The sequence below is a fragment of the Paramisgurnus dabryanus genome, chromosome 15 (assembly GCF_030506205.2).
Source record: "Paramisgurnus dabryanus chromosome 15, PD_genome_1.1, whole genome shotgun sequence".
NCBI classification, from domain to species: domain Eukaryota; kingdom Metazoa; phylum Chordata; class Actinopteri; order Cypriniformes; family Cobitidae; genus Paramisgurnus; species Paramisgurnus dabryanus.
The window spans coordinates 4,021,022-4,038,012 of record NC_133351.1 but is presented as its reverse complement, the minus strand read 5'-3'; the positions used below and the strand labels follow the sequence as shown (position 1 = coordinate 4,038,012).

Below are 16,991 nucleotides of genomic sequence, written 5' to 3'. Positions count from 1 at the left end.
TATTTTGTACTTTAATTGCGTTATTTCGTTAACATTAATGAAGCAAAATAATGGATCGTGGGCTCTTTAATTATTCACATGACAACCAGCTCGGCTATGTGGTGGTCACCACGGTAACAGTGCAACAAAAGTTTCAATGGCTGCCTGGCAACGGAGGGAAGCGAGCTAGCAAATGTTCCCAACGTTATCCAAGTTTCTCTTAAAGAAGTAAAGAAGGAATACTATCAATACAAACACATATGATAGTATTTTCTCATTCATTTTAGATGACAGAAAAGCAGTTAAAATGTCCGCTTCAATTACAGCTGGTGTTGTGCAGTACGGTCGGAGAAAAGGCTCGGGTAAACAAGGTAAGACTTTTAACACAATTTTTTTGACTGTCTAGCACATGCAAATATCTGTAAACATAGTTATAACTGACTACAGTAGCCTATAATCACGTGAATATGTTGTCAAATACAGTTTTGAATTTGGACATGGAGAAAATCGAAGCAGATCGACCTCCAGATCTTCGTCAAGTGGCTGTTTTATCCAAATCGGATTGGCAACGGATTCAGGACAGTGTGAACGGAGTGAATAAACACAATCAAAGTGTCATTGAAGCAGCAGAACAGAAGGAGGCGCTGCACGTGCGCTCTAAAGAACTTGTCAAGCATTGGTCCAACACCATTGCTGTAAGTATGAACACATTTGTTAGTTTTTTGTTGTTCTCATTAGATATATTTAACACTTGGGAGTGGCGTATTAATCCAGGTGTGTCAGAGCAGCAGAGAGCTGTAAACCAAACAAACCAGTTTTGAGATTGATTAGCCACATTGAAAGTATTTTACCGTATACCTTTATAATTTTATGAAGGATTTGCATCTGTTTTATGTGATCAGAACACAATTTTTTATTTCTATCTACCAAATACAGCTAAGTATTCTCTTATATTATATTATATTTTAGTAGGTATTTTTATCTGCTTTATTTAGCAACACATTAAACATGATTTTAAAAGGAGCACACCAACATACAAATAGGAAAATGTTCGCGTTATTTGGTCACTTATTGTGAGCAGTATGCTAGCTGGAGCCATTCACTTCCAGTCGTTGTGCTAAGCTAAGCTAGCGGGGGTGCGTCAAGAAATTATGCTATTATGTTTATAGTCGGTGAACCCTTTAAAGGGAACACACTTACTAAAAAAAGTTCTTATTGTAGTATTGCATCCTTCATATCTCCAAAGAGTATTTCGTTTTATCAGATTTATAAAAAACAGATCAGCTCTAGCGATGGTTTTTCGGAAAAGCACAAGATCCATTCCCGGAGGCATCAAGTGGGAGGAGCGAATCACAAGCAAGCAACACACACAAAACATTATCCCACTATCTCTGGATAACTTATGATTCACTACATTTTCATGTCGTTTATATGCACTTACGCACCGATTTCCAACCAAACACAGACATCTGAGGCAGTTTTCCTTACTGCCTGTGGCTCATGACCCGGTTGGGACCGCCCCATTTCAATTAAATCCAGCGTTAAACAAACACACAAATAAAAAACTCCCTCTCACTTTGAATGATGTGTGGTCGTGCTTTTCAAAGGAAGTGCCCATAAAAGGAATATGGGGTCGCTGATACACAATGGGTACCCATGTTCGAAAAAAACTTTCCAAAACTTGTAGAAAAGAGGAGGCGTGAGTTCTCAACTAATCTCAACTACACGCTCAACTGCTTTTTTAACATTTTGCATTTGTTTATCATGAGGATAACAACTCTTTAACTGTGTTAATAAGTCAGAATGCATGAAATAGCATTAAAATCGCCTTTTAAAGTGTGAAGATTGAAGGGGGTGTGTCTATTCTATAGAGGTATTAATGAATGGGTTTGGTTCATGTAAGGGGCGGAGTCCCAGTGGACTCTCTGCCACGCCCACTCTGGTTGGGAGCCAGGTTAAAGGACAGCAAAAATCAGGGGAGGGTTTGTACATTTGTTCACTTCCTGTTTGCTACTGTACAGGACTTTCTGTATTTTGTATATACTATAACATAGTACTGTATAAATAATACACACTTCAACCTTACAGGGACAACGGCAAAAAAAGCTAGAGGCGAAAAAAATCCGTGAGGCGATTGAAGAAGAAGAGAGGAAACTGATTGACATCGAAGAAGCGAAATATCAAGCCCAGAAACGAAAGGAAGCGATTGAGAAAGCGAAGGCCCAACAGTACTACCAGACGGATAGAGTGAAAGAATTTCATGTATGTGTCTCGCATTTTATTACAAATCTTCATGGAGTCTTTCATCTAACATGAGAGTGTTTTTATAAAAGCTCATCTCTTGTTTCTTTAGCGTGCTTTGTTGCTGGCAGAGGTCCTGAAGGAAAGAGAAGCTCAGATTGAGCTCAAGCAAAGAAAGCAGAATGCCAGCAAACACATAGATAAAGAGATTTTAGCAGTCATGGCAAGTAAAGATGAGCAGGCCATCCAGCAAGAAGAGCAAAAAGTCCTGCAAAAGAAACAAAATCAAGTTGCTGTTTCTGAGAGCTTGCAACGACAGTAAGAAAAACTAAGCAACATCATATCTGCATCTGTTTGACACTAATAGTGCTACTTAGAAATCCAGTGCAGTTGGTCGCAGAGACCGATCAATCAAATTATCATTAAATGCTAAAAAACTTTCATTATGAAAATTGAATTCAGTGAATAAAACAACATAACACCCTGTTTGATTAGGATTAAAGACCACGAAGTGACGAAAGAGCAAGAGAGGCAGGAGATCAGAAAGGAGGCTCAGGAAATCGAGCGACTCAGAGAGCTTCATTATTGGGAACGGGCCATGGCTGAGCAGAAGAAAGAAGATGAGAGGAGAAATATGATGAAGGCTCATCGTGTAAGATGCCCACATACAGCAATGTAACAATGACTGTTCACACAGATAGAGATTGAACTAATAACAGTGGTTCTGTCCTCTGTCAGGAGCATCTGACCAACAGAGAAGCCATGAGAGCAGCAGAGGCCCGGAGATTGGAGGAAGAGGAAGATAAACAGAAGCAGATGGCCAACCATAAAAAAACTGTGATGAAACTGAGGAAAGAAAAGCAGGAGGAAATATTCAGGTACTGCAACAGGAACATAATACTCTCAGACAAATGGTACAAAAGCTGTCACTAGGATGGTAGTCTCTAAAAAGGTCCTAAAATGTACCATGTATACATTTCGTATCAATATGTACACTTGAGGTACTAATATGAATTCTTAAGGTATAAGGTGTGTTTTTTAAAAAAAAAGTATCATCCCACTGACAGCATTTGTACATTTTATGAGTGTGTTGCAACAATGCAAATTCACTCTATGTTTATTAACACAAGGTAAATGTGCTTATTTAATGAATAGTTTGAATAATGGCTTAATTATTTTTATGGGCTAAATGCTGAATCTTAAATTTGCGATTTCCAGGCCAATGAAATGAATCCCCTTATGATTACAAGCCAATGAACCAATTTTTGTGCTATTTAGCACCATTTTTAGAGTATATTACATGAACTAACCATGAACAATACTTCTAGAACATTTATTTATTCTTAGGTTAAGGGTCAAGTTTATTTAGTCCTAAAACAACAGAAATGTTGACCAAAGTTCTGCACAACATATGAGATAAGGCATCCTCATATAATACTATTTAAATACTAATAAAATAAATAACATTTTAGAAAGAGCAAAAACGAATAAAATTTAAACAAAATGCCACCATGCAAAATAAATATAAACTAAAATTAGTGCTGGGCAAAGATTAATCGCATCAAAAACATAAATGCATTTTTGCCTAATATATATGTGTGTACTGTGTGTATTAATTATTTATATTTAAACACACACACATAAATATATACATTTCAGAACATTTTTATTTATATATCCATTGTTAATATATAAAAATCTAAATAAATATACATACATACACATGTAAATGCTTTTTAAATACATACATGAATGTGTGTGTGTGTGTATTATATATACTTATACCACGGGTTTGTTTAATGCTGTATTCTGATTGGCTGAGAAATGTTCTGTGGGTATGCATCAATTTCAAGAGGAATAATTGACTCCGGTCCTTTGAATTATTTGAAAATAATGCACACCTGCGCTTGTAACGGCACTCCACTTCGCGTCATGCCGCATTGCACCTTGGGTGTGCATTTTTTTCTTATAATTCAATGGCCCGTCGTTAATTATTCCTTACATAATAATTACACACAACACACACTCATATATTATGCAAAAAATTGATTAATAATTTCATAATCATAATAATTTAATCATTTTTGGATGTGATTAATCGCAAGTAATAATCTTTGCCCAGCACTAACTCAAATATTATCAAATTAGGCATATGCCTGAGAAAAAATGTTTTAAGAGAAGATTGAAATGTGGATATAGTTCATATAGTTCAATTTCAGCATTTGCCAATACATTTATTTTTAATGAAAAGTTAATGCACAATGAACTAACATAAACAATTGTGTTCAAACAATTAACTAATAAAGATTAATATATGTTGATATATAAAATTTTTAGTGCTAAACATACTGTGTAGCACCTGTGTAGAACCATATTGTGCTATGTTGAACCATAAGTGGTGAGATAGTTATGCTTAAAGGCGAAGTGCACAATGTTTGAGAACAATCAAAAGAACAGAATAATTTGTTCATGCTTTGTCTATCAGAAGATTTCCATGTTTTTATTTATTTTATTTTGCTTCAGAGAGCTTCAGAGACACAGAGAGGCCATTATAGAAAAGTTAGCAGTACAGAAGCAAGAACAAACCAGTAATGAAGAAGAGATCATGGCCAAGGCGATTGCCGAGCGAGAGGCCAGACAGGCCCGAGAACAGCGTGAGAAAGAGGAGAAACATGCAGCTATGATGAAATCTATCGCAGCGCACAGAGAGATCACAGTAAATTTCATCCTTATGAAACTTCAGATATCTGATCTATTGATTTCTAAACTAAATTAATAAGCTGTTAAAATTATTTTTACTTTCCAACTGGTCTTTCCCACACAATAAAAGTGGATTGTTATTTAATATACTGTATTTATGGAAGGTTGTTATAACATTTATTATTTGATTAATTTAATTTAAATAAACTTATACATCAAAATCCAATTTTAGAGGCAAGAACAGGAGCGAATAGCAGAAGAGGAGAAACAGAAAGAGCTGGAGATGCTTAACGCGAAGAGGGAAGCGGATCGAATCTTCATGGAAAAGCAAGAGCTTCAAGCTCAGAAGACTCGAGAGGAAGGAAAAACATTACAGGACATCTACATGCATGAGATGGTGAGTATGGCTCTTATAGTTTTAGATGCTTTGTATTTTTTTTTGCATTGCACATACTGATGGTGACTTTAATTATATAAAGGCTGAAAAACGTGCAAGGGAGAATCGCACAAAAAAAGAAGAGCAGAATTTTGTGATGAAGAACACATCTCTAACTGTTGAGGAGGAACATGAGTTCCAGAAATATGCCAAACATGTGATCGAAACGGCGGGGAGGGCTGGAAGAAACACCTACCCACTCATGAAAGCTGCCAGAGAGGGCATTGGTGGAGGCCTGGGACCAATATTTGGTGGACTTAGACCAAGTTATATAGTCCGAGATGAGTCAGGTGTTCAAATGCCCAAATATGTGAGCGGCACCACTCAAAGCATAAAAGAGTTGAATGAAACTTCCAACATTCACCAGGCCAAGAAAAGACTTGGATTTACCTGGTAATACTTTACATCATCTAAATGTTATAATTCACCCATGAAATTGCAAAAATAAATGTTTTTCTTGCAAAAGAAGTGTTAGTTGTTGTTGTATTTTTTTATGATTGTTTTTTTTATCACAAACATTTTTTTTAATAGTTAAAGGTTTATAGGTTTATAAGTATGTTGTGTGCGTTAAAGGGCACCTATTACAGCCTTTTTTACAAACTGTAATATAAGTCTCAGGTGTGCCCAGAATGTGCCTGTGAAGTTTCAGCTCAAAATACCCCACAGATTTATTATAGCATGTCCAAAATGCCCCTATAATGTCTGTACCTTTAAATGCAAATGAGCTACAGCTTCTCACTTCCTTACAAACAGACAGTGAGCGCTTTTAGTTCAAATAGATCTGATTAATACAATCTGAGACAATAGTATCTATTGGACAGAGTACAACTCGCTAAGGGTGGAAACTATGGTAATGCAGGAATGTAAGTGGGCGGGGCTTTAGCAATGTGACCTCACATTGATTAGAGAATGAAAACAGCATGTCCAATGAGACTGCTTTGGTTTAATGTGGATTAAAAAAAACAAGAAGCAGCTGGATTTTTTTCATCGTAGGGTGGTTGTGTTACCACTACTATGTCCAAACACCTCGTAAAAGTGGATTTTGCATAATACGTGCCCTTTAAGTCAGAGATAAAGCAAACTGACAGAAATTTAAATAGAAAATTTCTATTTTGTCTATATCTCTATATATAATCTGTAAAAAAACACCAACATTTTCCTACAAGATCATGAACATCATAGCATAATACATATTTCTAATTTTAATGAACTGAGCAGAAAACTTTAATATAAATAATTTTGTAAAAATTAAATCATTTAAATGGGTTATCGCATATGTTTATTGTTCTGTTAAGTCTTTTTTGATTACTTATAGGACAGCATTTAATTAAATGTGTCATGAAATAAATATTTCATTCAATGTTCTAGCAATACATTAAAATTTACTTTTGCTAACATTTCAGTTAATTTTAGATTTTTCCTTGTTCATAAACATTCGTAAATAAATGTAAACATATAAATAAATCAACATTTCAATTCTATAATTATCTTTCCCCTTCAAAACATCCACTCTCTGTGGCTTTTATTTTGACATCCACTCTTTCTCCAGGACTTTTATCTGTGCGCGTCATTAAACAGGATGTGAAGCTAGAAGTCAGCATCATCCACATGACATTCAAGTTTTGCTCGTTTTCCTTCACGTGTGTTTCTAAAACCGTGTGTACACATGTATGTCTAGCTGCTGGAAAACAAACATAATCGTCCGCTCGGACCCGCGTACAGATCTTCTCTCACCTCTGCGCATGCGCATATTTAACACGTGCATCTTTACAGTACAGATCACTCGCGCTTTAATAACAGTCTCAGGATTCTGTTTACATGTGTGTTACGGGATGGCAGCTTGTTGAAGGTAATGTCAACCTTAATGTGTGAGTTCAGATGTATAAGTATTCACATAGCGCATGTAGTTAGATGACCCAGCGCGTGACCTCTGCAGGTGTCTGAATCGATCTTTGGATGTAATGTTCGTTTTAATTATAAAAAATGACAATAGAGGTGTGTCGACAGACTGTAAATACCTGGACCCATCTGAAATTGCCTTTCTTTAAACAATGCAAAACATTCAGTGATGTCAAAAAAATGTAAAACCACTGAGTTCATGTGATTGTGAAATAAATGTCTTGACATCTTGTTGCATTTTCTTCACAGATGCATTGTCCTGTTCTGCTTTAGAAACTTGTCCCTCATCTTGACCTGAGTTACTGGGACACGCGTCTGGTGTCTAGTATGTGGAGAACATCCTGACCGTGGTCGTCTTCTGACATGTTCAGGCTCCGGTTGATTCGGGCCGGTTCCCGCAGGCTGTTTCACAGTGGGGCCGCCAGCCGGGACCAGGTCCTGGACCAGCTGCAGGTCTGCTCCGCAGAAGACCAGGTGTTTGATGTGGTTGACCGAAACAAAGCCAAGCTGTCTGCGAGACACGTGGGATGTGCTATCGGACTGCTGTGGCAGATTCAGAGGGAAAGACCACAGATCCTCAGGACGGTTGAGATCGTCCGAAACCACCCGCAGTTCCTAACACTACGAGTTCTGGCTGAAAATAAGATCAGTCTGATGGATGATGGCTCAGTGGTAAACATGCTTTACGATGTTCTCAGGTACATTTGAGTTCATTTTTGACATTTGAGAAAACCTTTCATTCTTTTGTGATATTGCATTTTAGTGATATCCACACAGTTGTGGTCCTGATTGCCTGTCTTGAAATAAAATCTAGAGTCCTCCAAATGTAAGACTGGTCTCAAGTCAAGAAGACTGTTCGCATGTTTTTGATTTGATCAATTTGATTAATTTATGTTTTCTGGTTTAAAGGCTGAATGTGGAGCAGCACGACTCTCTTGTTCAGCAGTTGGTGACGGAGGCTTGGAACCGACTCGAGAGGTACATGAGAGATACCGACATTAATTAACTTGTTTAAGAGTTTTTATCTCTGTCCCTGCGTTTGTAAAGCTAAGCCTTCATGTTGCGCAGGTTTCAGATGCCCACGCTTTCAAAATTTGCTGTATGTCTAAGCGATCAGTTTCTTCAGCACAGTCCGCTGATGGGACAGATTACTGATATTGTGAGTCGGAGGCTCGACTCCATTCAAGATGCCAGGTAAGTAAGAAATAATTGGCAATGGGCCATTGAATTTTTTATCTTCGGATAATTTGGTGTTCATTCTCACTAAAAACCTCCATTGCTAATTCCAAAAAATCATTTTACAGCTTGAGAGAGAGACCATGCACTTGTTTTCTCAGTTAGCTTGGCGTAGTGATATGGAACTGTAATGCGGTCGACAGGCCTGGAACTACTTCATGGGTGTGCGTTTATTGAAAAATAATGCACACCCTTAGAATATTTGTCAACCAATCAGAATTAAGTATTCAATAGCCCCATGGTTTAAGTTTTCGGTAACCATTACACAAGCTAATGTCAACCGGACTGAAAATTATCCTTTGTTTTTCATATTTGATGTCTTTCTCCTTGCTATAGCCAAATCAGATCTTGTGGTCTCCAATATTAAAGTCGCCATGAAACGGAAGTAGCGATTGCCTTATTTTCCCCATGGTGACGTATATCCGAATGAAACGGCTTTTGAGATGAAATAAGGCAGCAGAATCTGACAGCACTGTGGTTGCAGAAAATTTCTGTAAAATTGTGAGCGAGGCTTCTGTGTGAACCCAAACGCGTCCCATAAATTTTCTGGGATCGCTCCCGTAAAGAGGACCTTGAAATATTGCCGCAACATTCACGGTAAACATTCTGTGTGAACGACACAGAAACAATGCCGTAAGAGGCCGTAGTGAGGACGTGTGTCATCACTGCCAGAAGTTATGGTTCAGCTCTTTGACACAGGGATTTAAACGCAGATCAACATTCACAACTAAAGAAATGTTGGCGAACTGGACTGAAGCAGAGATCATAAAGCTCGTCACTATTCACGCTAAAGCTAAGATCATTCAACAGCATGACACAATCTGCGCACTCCTTATGATCTTGTCATAAATTAAAATGCCTGTGCGTGGTTTCTCGAGAGAGAAATCACGGAAAATAAGCAAACTTCAGACGTTGTGGTAAAACCAACCAAGTGCAGGACTTTTTATGTTAAAATTTTTTACGGAATGTTTGATTTTGTCTTTATAGAGTGCTCACCACTTTAATGATCAGCATTTCTTCTCTGGTGTCACCCAAATTACGCGACGCGCTGATCGAGAAAGCGGACGCCCTTCTTGACCAAATGGACCCGCTTCATTTTAACAACCCCAGAAGGGTGGTGCAGTTTCTCCGCAACATAAGACACGTCCATCGACCCCTGCTGGAGAAATGTAACCGTATTCTGCTGCAGAACATCCCTCATCTGGATGCAGAACATATCAGCATCATTCTTGGACTTTATCAGTCTATGCAGTTCAATAACTGTGACTTTCGGCTGGCTGCTAAGCAGAAGTTGATGGAGCTGGTGGACACGAGCACTGATCCTGCAACATTCACCAAACTCTTCGCTTCTCTAGGACCCATGGCGGGGCAAGGAATCAGAGAGGGGTGAGGAAGCAGAAACATCCATTATTAATGCTCACAGAATATAAAAGCGGACGGCACATACTAGTAGATTTGCATTAAAAGTTTACATGTTGTTGTAAAACAATCTCTATATCAAAAAACTTGATTGTGATTATTTTTCCCTGAACTAATTTTTTGCACTTTGCTGATGTGATAAGAAGTAAATGTCTCACCTTCTTCCTGGTGTTTGGTGTATTATGTCATCACAGTATTTGTTATGTTATATTGGTGTTGCAGGTTAGAGAGTACTGCGCTGCTATTGGCCAATGAGTTGAATGCCCAGCAGGCTCTTGGTGTGATGGAGACGATGGAAGAGATGCAATCCAGGAACCTTCAGCTAATAAACAAGTAAGACCTATGCAATCATCTCTCAAATATCTTTTATCTTTCAAATACATTTAGAGACCATAAACCTGGAGAAGTTCAATTCACCTAAAACATTTGAGGCAACGGGTTGCCTTAAAAAAATTAAGCAATGTAAACTATTCAATACAATTTTATTTATATAGCGCTTTTCACAATTGTTTAATTGTTTCAAAGCAGCTTTACATTATTAAAAGCAGGAGAAAACGCAGAAAAATCGTAAACATAAGCAGCAGAATATAGCAGTTAAGATTAACCGTACTAGCAAGCGTAGTAAAAATGTAACGTTTATAAGATGGTGTTAAGTTAAGCCAATGTCGCAGACTCCCCAGGGGTTGAAAAAAAACCCTATGAGAAAAACCCTCCTAGGAAAAAATGTCCTAGGAGGGAAAAAACCCTTGAGAGAGAGACAGATATAGCTGATTCTATAGAGGATATATTATATAATAGGTACGATGTTATAAAATTGATGGGAATTAAAAAACGTTTTTGAGGACGAGACAGGGAGAGAGAAACAAAATCCTATTAGCGTGGGGTAGGGCTGTCACTTTTGTGAAAAAATCATTTTCGAATTTTAATATATAAGTGTTCATTGAATCGATTGTAAAATCGATTTTTCATGTCTAAAAAAGACGTTTCCATTTTCAACGCCAAATAACAGACAAATGTAAAGAGAGCGCCTGAAACGCACAAGTCAGCAATATTTCTTATTCATTGTCATTAAGTTTCGTGCAGAATAAAAAACAGCAACAGTAGTGCAACATTCTCTAAAAAAATATGCAGATGGGATGTACTACCGCTTTCTCTTTTGGGTAGAATAGAATGTATAAGAATGAATCTCCTTCCAAGATTATTATTTCTTTTTCAAAACCTCCCTGTTGATATTCCACAATCTACTTTCAAATTTCTAGATAAAATAATGTCAAAATTTATATGGCAGAACAAAAGACCAAGAGTGCGCCTCAAAATATTAATGTCACCAAAGGAAAATGGGGGCTTAAATATGCCAGATCTCAAACTGTACTATTGGGCTGCCCAAATTAAAGCTGTGGTGGCATGGATCATTCATGATCCGGAGTCACACTGGGTCCCTATGGAAGAATATTCAGTCTCGGGAGTCCCTCTCTCTCAACTGCCATTTCTCAATCAGCAGTCTCAGAAAAAAATAAAAATTGTGAATTTATGGGTCAAGCATACTTTAAAGATTTGGAATAAGGTCCAAAAACAACTGAAAGGAAAGACTGCTTTATCTCGAGCTATGACTATTTATAAGAATATTGAGTTCATTCCATCTTTATCAGATAGCAGTGGTTTTCGGGGTTGGGCTGAGAGGGGTCTCATCTCAGTGAATCAATTGTTTGAGGGAAATGTATTTAAAACCTTTGACCAACTAAAAGTGAAATTCAAGTTACCCTCAAATGATTTATATAAGTATTTACAAATAAGAAGTTATGTAACAAAACATAATGATTGGGAATTAATCAGAAGAGAGCCCACAAATATAGAGAAGCATTTTATCAACTTGATTGAAAATGGTGGTGTAATGAAAAAACAAATGTCATTGATGTACAAAAAAATGTTGACTGACATGTCAGATAATACACAATATGTAAAACAACAATGGGAAATGGAGTTGAATGTTATCTTAGATGACGATGTTTGGAGTAACATTTGCTCTGGCTGTCATAAGGGAGTGGGCAGTCAGGTCTGGAGGGAGTTCGATTGGAAGACGAAAATTAGATTTTTCAGGACTCCGTTGAAGTCTTTCCTCACTAAGTGTAGTATGAGTGACAAATGTTGGAGGAACTGTGGACTGATTGGTGATCAAACTCACATTTTTTGGGACTGTCCCAACATATATGGCTTTTGGAAGGATGTTAAGGGTATTTTGGAAGATCTATTAAAAGTGAATATTTCTTTTGACTCCCAAACGTTTTTACTGGATATCTTCCCAGACAATCTTTCTCAAGATCAATCGTTTCTTCTCCATCTCCTCTTAATGATGGCAAGGAAAATGATAACAATATGTTGGTTAAAGCCTGAACCACCTACCATTGCGCAATGGACACAAAAGATAAGAAAAGTTTATTTAATGGAACGGTTAACAGCACATGTGCAATTGAAAACCCCTGCCTTTGAAAGAAGATGGGGTCCAATTATGGACTTTCTGAAATAGGGCATAAGCCTTTGCATTAAATTGAATATGTTTTCTGACTGTATATAATGTATGAAGCCCATTCTCAGGACAATGTTCATGTTTTGTTTTTGTGTTTTTTTTTTTTTTTTTTTTTTTTTCTCCCCTTCCCTCTGTGTGTACTCACAATAAAGTTCAAAAAAAAAAAAAAAAAAAAAAAAATATGCAGAGTGGACTGCTGCCATAAATGAAAAACATTACTGCAGGCTTCAACCGGCTGCTTTTATGATTTAGGCAATTCAAAAATTATTTAAAAAAATGATTCGATCCATTTCAAACAACTGTTCAAAAATGAAACTTTAAATAGACTTACTTGAAGTTGAGAACATGCTGTGTATTTTTTTATTAAACGTAACCGACACTTAGGCGGCACTAGGCAGGCATAATGAAATGCGCAAAAAGGCTAGGGCCATTACAAATTATTGGTCAGGAAAACAAGTCGATCAACATTTTAGGGGTCAAGAGCAGAGCGCTTTTCATTCACTATATGTCCATCTGTTGAGAAGACGCACTCCGACCGCACTGATGTCCCAGGGAAACTCGGGTACTTCGTTGCCAGTTGCGTATTTCGTACTGCCAATCTTCCATCACAAAAGCGGGTCGCTGTCAGCTCGCAAGGGTGGCTCCTTGTCATAACTCATCATCTCCTGTAAGGTCACAATTTCGACGCTCTCTCGTGTTGCACAGGTTTATTGACGTTGTCCTCCATTTTCTTTGCAAAACACTAGATGCAGCGATTGAAAGCGTGAAACTATAGGTGCGTACAATTGCTGGGTATTTTCTGTCTAGCTTTCGCACACCTACTGCACTTTCGGAATTCTTTATTTCCTTTTTCTGCTTGTTTGTGAGTTTTGTTACATCTATATTTTTAACTGTTTAATTCTTTTAAATTTAATAGTGTACATATTTGGTTAAAATCAATTGCCTATTTTCGTTTTCGAAACTTTTTTTGGTTGGTCCGATCGATTGTGCAATCGATTTTCGAACGAAAGTGACAGCCCTAGCGTAGGGGCAGTTCACATGTAATGCAAGTATCACACAGTATTGTGGTTTATAAAACGCTCTGTACGACTATTGCAGCATAAGTATATTACCCAGACGAGTTATGTAAATGCTTTGTTCCGGACACGCTAACTATTCGGGATAAGTATATTTACTAGACAAAATATGTGAATGCTTTGTGAAAGAGAAATGTCTTTAGTTTAGACTTAAATTGATCGACTGTGTCTGATTCCCGAACATTTTCGAACAAAACACACATGAATCACACTTTAGTTTTGTGAATTTTGTATGTTAAAACTGTTTTTATAGTATTACATACAAGTCAGCCTCTCTGTAATTAACAAATCTTCATCTTATCATTCATTATACATTGATGAAAGCAAATGATTAGGCTGTTAATAACAAATGAATGAAAACTTCAGTATCTGTGCATAAACAGGTTTGCATTAATACAAGTTTTATCTGTTTTTAATAGGATGGCAGGAATTATCTTTAAGAATCTGGAGACATATCGGGCAGTAGAGATCGCTCGGATAACACAGACTCTTATTCTGCTACACTGCCAGAATCCAGAGATCTTTTCTAGACTGAGAACCAAACTGCTGCAGTAAGTGACACAAAATCTTTCTATTAAGGAATAGTTAGTTGTCATTTGATCAAATTTCTTTAAAAAAAACCTCAATATTTTCATGTGCCAACCAGGTATCTTCAGCACAGTGTCTACCCCTATGAGGTGACCATGCTTACCCGGGTTCTGTCTATGCTCTCTTCTTCCCGTCTCGATGAGGGCGTCCTGTCCCGTGTAAATGCCGTGATTCCGCAGTGCAACCTGAACGACCTCAACACGTTCGCCATGGTCGTTGCCAAGTGGATTCGCAACGACCCCTCGTACCGCCACAACACACCCAGCAAGTACGTCCGGCTCCTTCAGACCCTGAACCGCTGCGGACACGAGCGGCTCCATCAGTTCGATCGACTGGAGGTTGTGCTGGAGGAAGTGAAGTACTTGTCGGGGGAATGGTTTGAAGAAATGTTGGTAGAGCAATCCATGGTCACCATGCAGAGACTAATTGATCAGATATCCTGGACAAACATACCCGAGCTGGCCGTTTATCTGACCCGAACGAACTACCTCTGTACCCCGCTGCTGGACCGCATCGCTGGTGTGATGATTGAAAATATAGAGAAGGTTGGGGCAATCATTCAAAATGTTTGTTTAAAGCTGGTAACAGTGGTATTACCGATCAATAACTTATTGATTGTGTCTTCATGGAGAAATAGATTTTACTGATATTTATTAACCTTTACACAAACATGGGTTAGATGAAAATAATCTGTGTTGTTTTAATCCAAACAGATTCATTATTCTGCAACGTATGCCGCTTTGCTGCCTTTTGCTGTGCTGAACTATGACCCGTCAGGATCAGAAGAGTTTCTTGATGTTTGCGTTCAACATTTCACTCCACATATTAGTAAAGAACTTTCTCCCATTTTTTTTCATAAATGCATTAACATTTGTAAATTGTTAGATTTGTGTGGAGGTACAGAAATGTATTGAAGTTTGTTACTGATTCGAACAGGTTCATTTGATCCACACCTCCTGGTTCTTCTGGCTTATGCATTGGCCATGGCTGATTATTTCCCAGAGGAAGTGATCAGAGAGATCTTCAACGTGGACTTCCTTGCCAGGTTGGATGCCCAACTGGAGAGTATGTTGAAATTTTAATAAAACACATAGTTTTGTGTAGCTGGACTACTTTCATAAAAAAATCTGATTATTAACTCACCCCCATGTCATTCAACACTGCAAAAAATGATTTTCAAGAAAAAAAATTCTTAGTATTCTTGTCTTGTTTTCAGTAAAAATATCAAAAAATTCTTACATTTAGATGCTTATCAAATTATAAAAAAGCAAATTTTTCTTGAATTTAGTGTTTAAGAAAAATGTTCAAGATGTTTTTGCTTACCCCATTGGCAGATTTGTTGCTTGTTTTATGCACAAAATCACTTAAATTTGATATTTTTGGTTGAAAAACTAGACTTATTTTCTTGGGTCGTTTTGCTCATCAAGAAAAAGCATCTTAATTTAAGAATTTTTTTATATTTTTACTGAAAACAAGACAAGAATACGAAGAATTTTTTTTCTTGAAAATCACTTTTGCAGTGAAGATGTTTGGCTTTCTTCAGTCGAAAACAAATTGCGTTTTTTGAGGAAAACATTCCAGAATTTTTCTCCATTTAGTGGACCTCAATGTTTTGCATTTCATTGCAGCTTCAAAGGGCTCTAAACGATCCCAACCAAGGGTCATATCTAGCAAAATAATCGTCATTTTGGCCCCCCCCCCCCCAAAATTAAAAATATTTACGTTTAAACTACAACTTCTAGTCTTTGTTGTGTGATGTGCCACCGCGACCTTACGGATTACGTGATCATGTCGAAAGGTCACGTGTTACATAAGTGAAACACATACTTGTGGACCATTTTAAACAATAAACTGACACAAAGACATTAATATTAACTCTTTCCCCGCCATTGACTAGGTAACTCGTTAATTAAGAGATAACGCTTCCCTGCCAATGACAAGTATTTCCGGCTTTCCGCAATAACGCTATTATCCACCAGGTGCTCTTCTGCAACTTGTACAACCTGGAAGTATTGCCCTAGGGCAAACAGCTGTATGTCCATTTATGTTTTTGAGGATCACTCTGCATCTGATCTTATTGAAAAGTCCTTCTCAAAAACGCAATTATCTCAGCTTTTTGCTCAAAATTTGGTGTTTTTGAAGAAATCTAACTATATTTGGGAGGTGATGATAAGAGAACCGATGAAGGTAGGATGAAATAGTTTTTTTTTTTTAAAAGCAGAGGGTTTGTTATTTCATTTGATATATTGTATGTTTATATATTTAAAGAAGAACATTTTCTGGAAGGCACTAAACCTTTGTGAAAAAAATCATGAAAAATGCTGGCGCTGACTGGCAACTTTTTTTAAAACGCTGGTGGGAAAGAGTTAAACATACAACAATGTCTGAACGCTCCTCTTTCTCCACACTTGTAAACACTGGAGCAATAGTTTTGCGTTCGTCATGCATGACCTTTCAACATGATTACATAAGGTCACGCTGGCACATCACACTGCTAGTGCAAGACGAGAAGTTGTGGTTAAAAGTTAAATGTATTTTTTTTTTATTGGCAAAAATGACGATCGTTTCCCTAGATAAGACCCTTATGCCTCGGCTGGGATCGTTAAGAGCCCTTTGAAGCTGCATTGAACCTGTAAACTTTTGAGGTCCACTACAGTCCAATTTTGTTTTGAAGTCTAGTCCACCTGATAACTAATTCTTAAGACACGTGAAATTCTGAAAATAGACGTTTACATGTTTTGTTATTCTTGACACTGACAGCCTTGCCGGATGCTCTGAACATGCGCGTGCGTCTCCGACTGATGGAGCTGAATCGTGCCGTGTGTCTGGAGTGCCCAGAGTTTCAGGTGCCCTGGTTTCATGAGCGCTACTGTACACAGCTGCAGAAGAGAGG

At 37.6% G+C, this 16,991-nt stretch overlaps 2 protein-coding genes across 5 annotated transcripts in view; both read left to right on the top strand.

Moving 5' to 3' along the window:
* The first annotated feature begins 159 nt into the window (after positions 1 to 159).
* On the top strand, positions 160 to 5,780 carry cfap210 (cilia and flagella associated protein 210). The gene is made up of 9 exons (XM_065251406.2): positions 160 to 350; positions 463 to 674; positions 2,068 to 2,241; positions 2,333 to 2,538; positions 2,716 to 2,872; positions 2,959 to 3,098; positions 4,744 to 4,936; positions 5,153 to 5,317; positions 5,400 to 5,780. Exons 1-9 carry the CDS (start codon positions 287 to 289, stop codon positions 5,751 to 5,753), a joined length of 1,665 nt encoding a protein of 554 aa, XP_065107478.1. The 5' UTR covers positions 160 to 286; the 3' UTR covers positions 5,754 to 5,780.
* A 1,151-nt stretch (positions 5,781 to 6,931) lies between these two features.
* The window catches only part of fastkd1 (FAST kinase domains 1), a 42,908-nt gene continuing 32,848 nt past the window's right edge, over positions 6,932 to 16,991 (top strand). For all 4 annotated transcript variants that reach the window (XM_065252307.2, XM_065252306.2, XM_065252308.2 and 1 more), the window contains exons 1-11: positions 6,932 to 7,205; positions 7,505 to 7,953; positions 8,165 to 8,233; positions 8,324 to 8,449; positions 9,479 to 9,877; positions 10,133 to 10,243; positions 13,930 to 14,061; positions 14,157 to 14,643; positions 14,812 to 14,926; positions 15,035 to 15,163; positions 16,859 to 16,990. In XM_065252307.2, the coding sequence (XP_065108379.1) occupies positions 7,619 to 7,953; positions 8,165 to 8,233; positions 8,324 to 8,449; positions 9,479 to 9,877; positions 10,133 to 10,243; positions 13,930 to 14,061; positions 14,157 to 14,643; positions 14,812 to 14,926; positions 15,035 to 15,163; positions 16,859 to 16,990 (2,035 nt within the window). In that variant the 5' untranslated portion in view covers positions 6,932 to 7,205; positions 7,505 to 7,618. The remainder of the gene's footprint in view (positions 7,206 to 7,504; positions 7,954 to 8,164; positions 8,234 to 8,323; positions 8,450 to 9,478; positions 9,878 to 10,132; positions 10,244 to 13,929; positions 14,062 to 14,156; positions 14,644 to 14,811; positions 14,927 to 15,034; positions 15,164 to 16,858; position 16,991) is intronic.